This window comes from Canis lupus, chromosome 29 (assembly GCF_048164855.1).
Source record: "Canis lupus baileyi chromosome 29, mCanLup2.hap1, whole genome shotgun sequence".
NCBI classification, from domain to species: Eukaryota; Metazoa; Chordata; class Mammalia; order Carnivora; family Canidae; genus Canis; species Canis lupus.
This window is the reverse complement of record NC_132866.1, coordinates 14898873-14910998: the sequence shown is the minus strand read 5'-3', so window position 1 is coordinate 14910998 and position 12126 is coordinate 14898873. Positions and strand designations below refer to the sequence as shown.

General features: G+C 34.5%; 1 protein-coding gene across 1 annotated transcript in view; it reads left to right on the top strand.

The window, feature by feature from the left end:
* ATRNL1 (attractin like 1) overlaps window positions 1-12126 on the top strand; it is a 784866-nt gene that overhangs the window by 535132 nt on the left and 237608 nt on the right. The window contains exon 27 of the mRNA XM_072805187.1: window positions 9786-9893. Within this exon, the coding sequence (XP_072661288.1) occupies window positions 9786-9893 (108 nt within the window). The remainder of the gene's footprint in view (window positions 1-9785; window positions 9894-12126) is intronic.

The window sequence follows — 12126 nt, the reverse complement described above, 5'->3', positions numbered from 1 at the left end:
AATACTTTAAGCAGACACTTGCCTCCAGAACTTTGAATTGCTGTTCCCTCTGCGTGAAATGATCTTTTCTGGCTTCCTTTGCTCCATTAACTGAATACCTCACTTGTTCCCCTACATTTTCTTGGCCTCCATGTAGTTAGGGTGGGCCATGTGACTATTTATGGAACGTGATATATATCACTTCTGATCTAAGGCACTGAAAAGTCCGTACAGGATTCACTAGCACTTCTACCCTTACACTCAAAGGATCCTTGAGTTGGGATGCAGAACCTCAAGACTGAAGCAGTCTTTATAGCTGGGTTACCAGATGGGGAAGTTACTTAGACCTGTAGATTTTGTGTGGGCAAGAAATACACTTTTCTATTTTAAACTACTGAGCTTTTGAGGATGTGTCCTGAGTATTCAAGGTTTCAGGTTAAATGACATTTCTTAGACTTTCTGTAATCACCCTACCTAAAGCACTTTCTCCCTCTGCTATCTCTCTTTTTCCCAATCATTATATATTTTCTTAGTAATTTTTGGTAATATTTTATTTAAGTACATGTTGAACAAACAAGACTTCTATATGCTGTTAGTAATGATTTTTAAGTGCCTAGAGTAATCTCTAAAATTGACAATCAGCATTTTATTTTTGACTTTTTGTTTTAATGTCAAGAAGTGCAAACAAAACAAAATACTGTCTTGCAAAGGTCCATTGTATTTCCTATTGATCACTAGAAAGGATGTTCTGGTATCAAGCAAGAGCCGAGTTTTTTTCGGTTCTACATAAATCCATTCTGCATGATTTCTTTCATTCAGAAGTGAGGTCATCTTTGGCAAAGTCTAAATCAATGATGCCATCTATGTCACAAAGAAAGGATTAAGAATCCAAATTTTAGAATTTCCTGAAGTAACCTCCAAAATTCTGCAACATTCTTACATATCTTAAGGTTTTTGTCCACTAAGAAATAGCAAGACTATTTTGCTTTTAAATCCAGTCCATATAAGTACTTCATTCAACATCAGATTATTCCCCAGTTATCTGCTTCTAGTCTCCTGGTAGATAGTCTAAAAGAGTCCCTGATATATTTTCTTAATAGCATGTCAAAGCTTGTTGAATAGAATAAAAAGAGTCACCTTTTATATATATAGAAAAGTGTCTGGCACACAGTAGGAACTCAGTAAAGATTTTTTTTAATAAGCCAAACTTATTCACTAAGTGGATGAAGGTAAAAAAAATTCTCTATCAAATGGTTTTAAGAATGAGCTTTTATGAGAGAGAGAGAGAGAGAGAGAGAGAACGAATGAACGAAAAAGAAAAGAGAAGAAAAGAAAGGAGGGGAAGAGAGGGAAGGAAAGAAAAAAATTCTGCTCAGAATTATAAACTCTTTAAGATTCATGTTGTGGAATGACAAGTAAAAAATAATTTCAGAATCTGCTTTTGTTCCTTAATAAAATTCCTTGACAAGGCAGGGAGACTTTACTGAGAATTATTTTCTTATTGCTAATGCATAAAGAGGTGACATACAGTCATACTTCTTTTTTCATTAGCGAATTAAATAATATATTGCCAACTGTAAGATAAAAAGAAATATACAAAGCATATCATCTGCATTATCAAAGTGTTGAATAGAAAATCAGCTATTTACTATTATCAGGATACAAATGATTTTCTTTTGAAAGTGTTCACAAGATGGAATTCTTCATTCATACAGTCAACAGGCACACGCAGTTGATGAAAACCAGGAATTGACTATGCTGGAACACGTTAGTATTTCACTTAAAGTACAGAGAAATGATGAAGTTACCAATTCTAACTTACTTCAAAATATTAAAAGAAATGTTAGCAAATATGCTAGCAAATACTAGTAATTTCTGGAGTGGATTTGTGACAATTTGACAGGAATAATGTTTTACTTTTCTTTTTTTGTTTCGTTTTGTTTTACTTTTCTTAGTTTTTTTCCACACCACAAACCAGCTTGATCTTTCCAAACAAAATGGTTCTCCCAAGGTCTATCCAATGATACAAAGCTTAACTGATTTGATAAGCAATCTTGTGGATGCTCTAGATAGCTTTTGTAGTGGGAAAAAAATCAAATTTTGGTAAAGGTCTAATCTTTTTTAGATTAAACCTACTTTCCATCCAGACTTACCTTGATTGATATATAGAGACAGTTGTCAGGTGCTTTTTCTATTTTCTTGGATTCAAACTTCAATTGGGAAAAATTGTGCCATGTGAGAAGTACAGTTTTGGCTCCCTTGATGTTAAGAATACATAACCATGAATACATAAGGATAAGGAAGATCTGTCATACTTTGTTTTATTTGACACTGCCTAAATTAACCTAGACAAAGTCAGTCCACACTTAAATGACCCTACTTGTAAAAGTAAGATGTGTTTTCTTTAACTCCTGTCGGTAGAGAGCTCTTAAGACCTTATTATATACAAATGATGGTGATACTATCAGGCCATACAGTTTATACCACTCTGCTGCTGACAATATGGACAATTTCTAGAGTTCCATGAAGATTACACTACATAGAAGCTATCTAGAATCAGTATGTTAACTGGGTGACTGGATGGCTCAGTCAATTAAGTGCCTGACCCTTGACTTCAGCTCAGGTCATGATCTCAGGGTTGTGAGATCGAGCCCCATGTCAGGCTCTGCACTGAATATGGAGCCTGCTTAAGATTCTCTCTCCCTCTCTCTCTCTCTCTCTCTCTGCCCCTCCCCCCCAAAACAAAATAAAATAAAGTAAAAAAAATAAAGTCAGTATATAAGGCCGATATGGAGACAAAATCATTCACTATAGATTATAGATGATATTGCACATACAACCTCCTAAACATCAGTTTGAGAACCACTAAGCTAGATGAAGAATTAAAAAGAAACTTTAGAAATAGATGTTTGAGCTTTTGAACCCATGCTGCTTTTGAGATATGTATCAAGTTCTTATCCAACAAATAGGGATGTGTAGAGAATTCTAAAGTAGTCTTTCTTGCTTTCATTATTTATTCTGTTTTATTTTTAAGCATTAATATGTATTAAGAGATTTGTTGAAAGAATTTAAGAAAGTAATTGAGTTACATTCTGGTTCTGGATGAGGGGCAATTAGCTTCTAAAGATAGCAGTAAGTTAAATTATTGAATCCACTGAAACTACAAAAAAAAAGCCTTTTTTGAAGAAAAATATCTATTAGTGCAGAGATTTTCTGGTATTCATCTATTTATCATTTAGAGATCTATGGTTTATAGGTTGAAGAATTTGTGGCTTAGAGATCTCTAAGTTCCTTTTCAAGCTAAGAATCCATGAGGACTTTGCCTTACGCATACCAATTATATGCGTGGTGTTATCAAAATGACAACAATGACTTTCATTTGCTGGCATATTTTAATCCTTATCTTAGCCTATTATGTATGAGTTTTAGCTGTAATTTGAGTGTGAATTATCATATGTGAATTTTATGCGTATTCACATAGACACTTTCACACAGTTATTGACATGCATGTATAAATATACATATTTGTAAGCTGAAACAACCTATTACCAATGTAGAGGAAATATTGAACTTTATATTTTGGAACACTTAGATGCATTTTCCATTTTGGTTTTCTTCTTCTCTGGTCACAGGTTTGATGATATTAAAGGTAGGTTTTATTTTTGTCACCTAATTGCTCAAACAACCCTATGTACCTGAACAACCTACCAGGAAAATTTGTTATGGCCATTTGACAACTGAGGACATTTTGCCTTAAAATAGTGAAGAAAAATGAGTGAACTTCAGGTTTAGTGGAATCTTCTGAATGATGAAATCTCTCCTGGACTGTCACTGAAGTTTGTTTTGCAAGTTACTACAAATTTGCAAAAAAAACAATTCAAAAGTCACTGAAAGTGAATACTTTCATTTTTTTTTAAGATTTTACTTATTTATTCATGAGAGACACAGAGAGAGAGAGAGAGGCAGAGACATAGGCAGAGGGAAAAGCAGGCTCCATGCAGGAAGCCCGATGTGGGACTAGATCCTGGGACTCCAGGATCACGCCCTGAGCTGAAGGCAGATGCTCAACCACTGAGCCACCCAGGCATCCCTAAAGTGAACACTTTACGTAAACTAGATGAATACCTGTCAAGAAGCTCTTTGAAAGTTTTTTATTTTTAAGTAAACCACCATTTCAAGAGTAACATAGTCCCAATAGGTCAAAGATTACAGAAATCTAGAAAAGGGTAATTAAAGTAACCTGCACTGGGATGCTGGAGTGGCTCCGCAGTTGAGCATCTGCCTTTGGTTCAGGGTGTGATCCCAGGTCCAGAGATCAAGTCCCACATCGGGCTCCCTGCGAGGAGCCTGCTTCCCAAGAAGCTCTGCCCAGGTCTCTGCCTCTCTCTCTCTCTCTCTCTCTCTCTCATGAATAAAAAAGATAAAATCTTAAAAAAAAAAATAAAGTAACATGAACAAAGGTGTTATGCCAGGCCACTCCAATAAAGTACTAATACCGACTTCCAACTGATAGACTGGGAAGCAGTATATTCCCAGTATTCGGAATAAGATTTTAAGACTTGTGCCTTGTATTTTCTGTTATGTAAAATGATAGAATATCATACTTTCCTAATTTAAGGATACAAAAAGCTATTGTCACTTCTTTTTACTTCCTTGTACCATACTGGTACCAAAATAACAAAATCGATTGTTCACTTCTATTGCTCTGTTAAATGTGTTTGTGTAAATAACTGAAATACTCCTTTTCACGAAATGTTGCTTAATCTCTAATTCAAACACTTTGTTCATTTTAGTATGTAAGCTCAAGAGTAATCACTAAATCATTTTGATTGCTCCATTTATGCCTTTCCAAAATCTTAGGAATGTAATTGGTATTAAAAATATAAATGCACTATGATGACTTTATGGTAGATTCTTTTCATAATATTTGCAGTATTACAATAAAGTAAATGAGAAGCAACATGAAACCTGCTATTGATTTGTTGTTTCCACAAAATTGCCCCATTCTAAAAAAATAAATATCTATGTTACTTTGGATGATAAAACATAAGTTCTAGAATATCAGGGGACACTTACTTTAAAAAGCTCAATCATAATTGAAATTAGTTTTATCATAACTTGCTTTCATTCACATTTGGATGATACAGATTTTTTATACTTTATGTCATTCATTAGTTGCTCATTCAACAAATACTACTGACTACCAACTAAGAGCTGTGGGGAATAAAAAATAAAAATAGATATTTTTTCCTTGAAGAAGATTTCAGAAAAATATAAGGATATAAAGAGATAGTACCATACTAATATAGTAAGTAATTCATAGGTAAGATGATCATTTCAAACTTGGGGTCAGGTAGAAAGACTTGGAATTTGGGGAGAAGGATGGATAGAACCTAGACATAGCAGGAAGGAGACATGAAGACAACTGGGGACAGTTAGTTACTGTTCTGCTTTTTGTGTGTTTTTAAGGATTATTATCCTAAAATCTGTTAGAGAGTTGTTTGCCTTTTGCTGGAAAGGTGGTTAGTATGAACTTAGAAGAATGATACAGCATTTGAGAGAGAGGTATTGAGTGGAAAAATTATCATATATACACTTGATAAAATCAATGACTATTCCTGGTTGCCATATTTAAACAAGGATTTTCATATTTTTAATTTCATGGTTGTTTTGTAAGACATTTTGAATAATAAAAGTTATTATAGACAACAAACATGACACTATGAACATCTCTTTAATTTTTAAATTTTCTTCACAACAGTGTTTATGGCAGCATGATTATAATCTATTGTATTACGGTCAATTTGTTCTTTTGGCTTTATCTTTATGCTGAATAATTGGCAATAGCAGATTAGTTATAAAACAGATCATCTGTTTTATGGCTTCTTATTGCTGTGCAAAATGTTAAACTTCATTTTATATAAAAATCACAATCACAAAATTAATTAATTAAATTTCAAAAGTTCTTAAGAAAGTACTCTATTTTTTCCTGCTAATTTTTAGGTTGAGGTTTTATCATTCTTAGTCACAAATAGCAGAAAGCCGTTCCAAGTCTAAATTCATTTTACCACAATCATGACATTTTCCAACTGTCTCATAAATTTGCAACATTTGTCAAGAGGGAGAGTAATGGAGCAAAATGTGTCACTAGTGCTGAAGAAAATGGGCCTGTGGTAATTAGTGTGCCACCTTCAAAGACAAAATTAGTGCTTGAAATTTAACATAATAATTGTACCAATGAACAGTTACTGAGTACTCACAGGGTGCCAGCCTCTGTGTTGAGCTGTCCAAGTACATTATCTCTACAGTGCCTTATCCCTTATGATATTATTGCTACTCCCATTTTATGGAGAGAAATAATAAGTATTAGAAAGGTCTGAGTATTTGATTATGGTCCAAGCATTTGTGGATGGAGAAGCTGGGATTCAAAACAAGTCCTCTGAGGTATAGGTGTAGGTGTCGGCACTATTAATATCCCAACTATGTAAATGAGCAAAATTAAGGCTTAGAGAGGTCTAAATAGTTCAGTTAAGCTCTAATGGCTAATAAATGGAAGAACTGGTATTCAGGCACAGATCCTTCTAAAGTCCAGAGTCTGACTATATTGCATGTCAGACAAATTTTGACACAAGTTAAGTCGCAAGGATGTCTGTTCTGACACAGAGGGGACTGAATTCAGGAAGATGTCAACTGGCAAGAGGGAGGACAATTGATAAGGATATGGCTGAAAGCCAGAAATTAGTAACAAAGAGAATCTCACTTTATTTTATGTTATTATTTTAGAGCCATAACATCGAAGCAAGAGTGTTTCAGGGAGAAGGGGGACTTATCTTTTCTGAGTTTCAGTCAGAATATTTGCATAAGTTTTCTAAGGTCAGAAACTCAAATTTCTCAGCCAGAGTCCTCGAACTAGTCCTCTACTAAGTAGCCTGGAGTGAATTCATTTGGCTAATTTCCTATTTGTATCCTTTACTGTACATTATCTTGTACCCTAATTATTTTTACATTACCATGTCTCATTTTATGAACTATAGCATTATGGTCTTGGGCAAGAACAATGTTTTTCTTCTGCTTTGCAAACATTACTGTAGTAGTCATTCCATTCTTAAAAATAAGTGGAAATTGAAAGCTCAAGAACAAATCAGTGTCTTTAAAAATACCTCTGTATTTGACTAATATTTTTTAAATGAACATAAGTATACGATAATCACTGATTTTTCTTTATTATGAGTTTTGCAGATCACAATAATATGTTATAGTACAGAGAAATTTATTCTTTGTCAAAGATAGTGAATTTGGAATATTTATAGGCCTCTATTACAATATGTGGTATTGAGTATTCATGAATTGTATTTTGTAGACCTTTTACTTTCAGATGTAGGGAAAATATAAGATAAGGAAGCAGAAGCTGTTAATTTTGTTAAAAATCTCTTAACTATGAAGAACTGAGGGTTGCTACAGGGGAGGTGGATGGGGTGTGGGCTAAATTAGTGATAGGTAAGGAGAGCATTTGTGACAAGCAAGGGTATTATATGTAAGTGATGAATCACTAAATTCTACTTCAGAAACCAATACAATACTTTATGTTAACTAACTTGATTTTAAATAAAAAGGTGGAAGAAAAATCTCTTAATTATATGAGATGCCATTTGTAATCTGAGAAAAACTAGTGCAAATGAAAAAAATATTTTTTTTTTTGTGAATGGGAGAGAGAATGTGGGTGGGGAGGGGTAGAGGGAAAAGGAGAAAGAGAATCTTAAACAGGCTCCACACCTATCATGGAGCCTGATGCTGGGCTCGATCTCACAACCCTGAGGTCATGACCTGGATGCTTAACCCACTGAGCCCTCCAGGTACCGCAGATGAAGAAACTTTTTAATACAAATGTTAGAAAATTGTGTTTAAACCCAAACTAGAGGGATCCCTGGGTGGCGCAGCGGTTTGGCGCCTGCCTTTGGCCCAGGGCGCGATCCTGGAGATCCGGGATCAAATCCCACGTCAGGCTCCCGGTGCATGGAGCCTGCTTCTCCCTCTGCCTGTGTCTCTGCCTCTCTCTCTCTCTCACTGTGTGCCTATCATGAATAAATAAAAATTTAAAAAAAATAAAATAAAATAAAAAAATAAACCCAAACTAGAATTAACAGTTTTCTCATAGCAATTTGTACATTACCATAGGAAAGGTAGTTTGTATATTTGTATGTGTGTGTGTGTGTGTGTGTGTGTGTCTATGTCTCTGTGTGGGTCTGTATGTATGTTCTTATCTAAGAGACAAGGGGTATGGTGTCTTTTACAGTTAGTATCCCTTGGCATTTGAAGTAACATTATGTTTGCATTTTGTTTAGACAAAATGTTCAGATTTATTGACCACTCCTAAGAGAAGCACAGACAAGATTCTATTTTCTAGCAGCTGTATTTTTAATAATATAATTTTGAGGTTATAGTAAGTGAATAATTTGGTAGTTTAGATCATTTACTTTTTACTTTGAATATGTTTATAGTGTATCTTCATTATTTTAAATAAACATAAAATTTAAGAACTTCAGCTATTACTCAGTGATAATTGTATTATTTCTATCCCATCCATATTGGCATGTGGATGTTCTCTTTTTAATAATGACAAAGCAGGTATTAAATTATATTTTAGATGCTCATTTCATGAACACAGTCACTGCTGTGTTACAAGTGTTAAAATGAAAATGTTAAATAATAAACTGCCATCAAGTATTGGCTTTTGTTCCTTCATCATCTAAAAGGAAATTTTATGAATGATGCATCACAGCACGACATACATTTACATTCAAATACCAGTTGTTAACGTTTTAAGTTAATGCCAGTGAATCTTTAAAAATCTTTGTGAATAATGAAGTTATTCATTGTGTTCAAGGATTTTGCCTTTTTCAGTGATAGGATTTTCTTCTCATTTGAAAGAGTGTTTAATTGCATTGCTCATCCACTTTTAATATTTAATAATAATTTTATTAGCTGTGTAGAATGAGAAGGGCAAGATTTGCAATATCTACTGCTGGTCATCAATTTTTTCTTATCATGACTTAATGAATATTATAATTACAAGGAAAGGCAGAAATATAAATTAGGTTGGGAGTTGGCTGGGACTTGCTAGTTTATTGCTTTTAGCTTGGGCAAAGCCCAGAGTAGGCATGAGGAAAAAGAAACAAGTATCTTGGGGTACTTTAGAAGCCCTAGCACAAAATTTTTGCAGCCTACTAATCATTCCTTATTTTCAATAATGAACACAGATGGTTTGAATCAAGTTACAAACACTGTCAGTAACAATTCCTCCTGGTTCCACAGCAGTTGACAGGATCTTGACAACTTCCAAGACTTAGTCTTGGCAGGTATATGTTTCTTTAATCTCTATTAATGCATTTTGAAACTTTTTACTATCTTTTGTTAAACACTTTTATTGGTATTTACTTTCAGCTGAGACAAAAGCTGCATTATTTTGCGAGGCAAAACTTGACATAGCCACCATCATAGTAACACTTTTTACTGAGGTAGCACCTCCCACCTTAAGTTTTCAAAATGTTTTTGGGTACATTTCATTAGGTCTGTGGGATAGAGGTCAGGAGAAAAGTTCTTTGCAGGTACCATGTGTTTAAAGCCTCTGTGGATTTATGACCCTGGCCATGGGGAAAAAACAATTTTCATTTTATTGATCTAGCTATAGATACGGGCATCAGATGATTCCTAAGTTTTGAGTACCATTGTTAAAAATGGAACCAGGTATTGTTGAATTTCATGTGTTTTTAACCTATTTTAAACAAATCATTTTTAACCCCCTCCAGCAACTACTTCGAGAACGACAGCAGATGGCCAGCCGTCCCTTTGCTTCCGTTGATGTAGCACTGGAAGTAGGAGCTGAACAAACCGAGTTTCTACGAGGGCCATTAGAGGTAGGAACTGTGGTGCCGAAAGGGGACCACTGTGATTTGCATATTTATATTGCTTCTCTAATCTGCATCTGCTTGTGCAGCCAAATACAGTCCGATTATGTAGAGTTGACAAGATTCAGCTACATATGTTATGCCACTTCCAAGGCACATAGTTTTAATAGCATGACATGAGCTGTAACAAAAGCCACTGGAGAATCTATTAGCCTAGGCAAGAGTGACAGACTGCTCACCTGCAGCCTTTCTCTGACAGATAGGAGCTGAAGGAATTTAAGATACAGGTGTGATTGAAGAAACGAAGCACCCTATTTTTAGTCTTTGGAGTGCCCAATATTCTAGTTAATAATTCACATTTATCTTTAATGAAGTTGACCGTAACAGGTGGGGGGAGAGGAGTTGCATTTTAATTACATAGTTTCAGTTTTGAATGTTGAGAATTGTAGAATGTAGTGAATATTTTTATTTGGAGCAGTGGCTATATTAGTGTATTCTTTTATTGCAAATGCAGAAATAGAGTATGGTGAAGGAGAAATCATTATGTGCAAGTAAATGTGTGGTACTAGATTCCTGAAATAATGCATGGAATGGCTTCAGAAAAGAATGACCACAGAGAGAAAAAATCCACAGATTGTGATTTACAAAAATCAAAGCATTTTGAGGCATAGTCATTTAGTTGTATTCTTATTATTTTTATTTTATTTACATTTCATGGATGGTAAGACGTTTAAGTAGAAAGATTAAGAAACGCTATGAAGTTCGAAAATTGTATCCCCCCCCTTTTTTTTTAAATCCCCTTATGTGACTAATTTCATGTTGCTATTTTCAAATCTTGCTTTTCTTCAAGGAAAGCAAAAGAAATAGACTCCTCCAAAAACCTAGGTACAAATATAATTGATTCTGTCTATAGCAGTTTGGTTATTTTGGGGAAAAAAGAATTAAACAACTGAATCAGGCCGTGCGGATGTTATCCAGAGAGCTGATTTTTAGAGGACGTTTCTCTGTGATTTTTTTTAGCTTTTGTGTACTTGATATTTTACTATTCTACATCACAGGTTGCCATGGAAGCTTAGAACATTAGGAAATTAATATGTATATCTTCCATTACTGGGGGAGAAATTAGAAGACAGAATGATTAAATGAAAGTTACAGTAGATACTGTAATATCATGTTGGCCCTTTGCATCACATCACTTTAGTACAAAGTCTTTAACAAATAGGAAACCTGGACTATTTGAATCCGACTTCTTTTTCTCCTCATCTGTTAAAAACATTGTCAAACACTGTGAAAACACAAGTCACAGGAGAAAAATGAATGTAAACAATACATACACAATTCACAGAGGAACAGAACCAATGGAGAACTAGAAAACTCACAAACTTAAAGAGCAAATGTAATTCACACGCATGGGCACACTGCCAGTGTGTCAGTTGCTGCTTACTAGTGTTCAGGAATGTATTGTTAGGTGTGTGTGTGTGTGTGTGTGTTTGTGTGTGTTCATAATCATTCCATTTCTTTTATTTTTTCCAAATTTTATTTCCTTCTTTATCATTGTCATTTTTAACATTAAATTTTATTTTGTAGAGTTTAGAGATTTCTACCTCTACTTAGTTTTAATTCGTTTGCCTACTGTCCTTTTATTCCTTACTTCCAACTTCTCTGTGTCCTTTTGTTTTTTACCTATCCCTTAAAGAAGTGACTATTCACTTTTTATTTACCCAGTCATTCTGTAGTCTATCTTTTGATTAATTGCCTGAATCTATTTACATTGACAATAATTACTGTACTCCCAAAGTTTATTTTAGGGGCTCCATTGTGTGTGCGCACGCATGTGTGCACCTGTGTGTATGTGTGTGTGTGTTGTTCTTGTTGTTACTACCCTTCTTTTTGGTTCTTTTTCTGTTTCTCTTGGATAAATTGATTTCCTTTTACTAAACAATTTTCCACATTCTATCTCGGTTTCTGATGGTTACCTGTTACTTACCATGATTCATAGTGATGGTTATTTTCCTCATCACTGCCTAAAAGTTTATTAAAACACATTCCTGCCCTATCTGTCTCAAACAAAATTAATATTTTAGCATGCTCTCAACTTCCTGTGTTCCTCCTACCCTATGTTAATCTGTTTGGAAATTTTATTTAATTTTTTAAAGATTTATTTATTTATTTATTCATGATAGACATAGAGAGAGAGGCAGAGACACAGGCAGAGGGAGAAGCAGGCACCATGCCGGGAGCC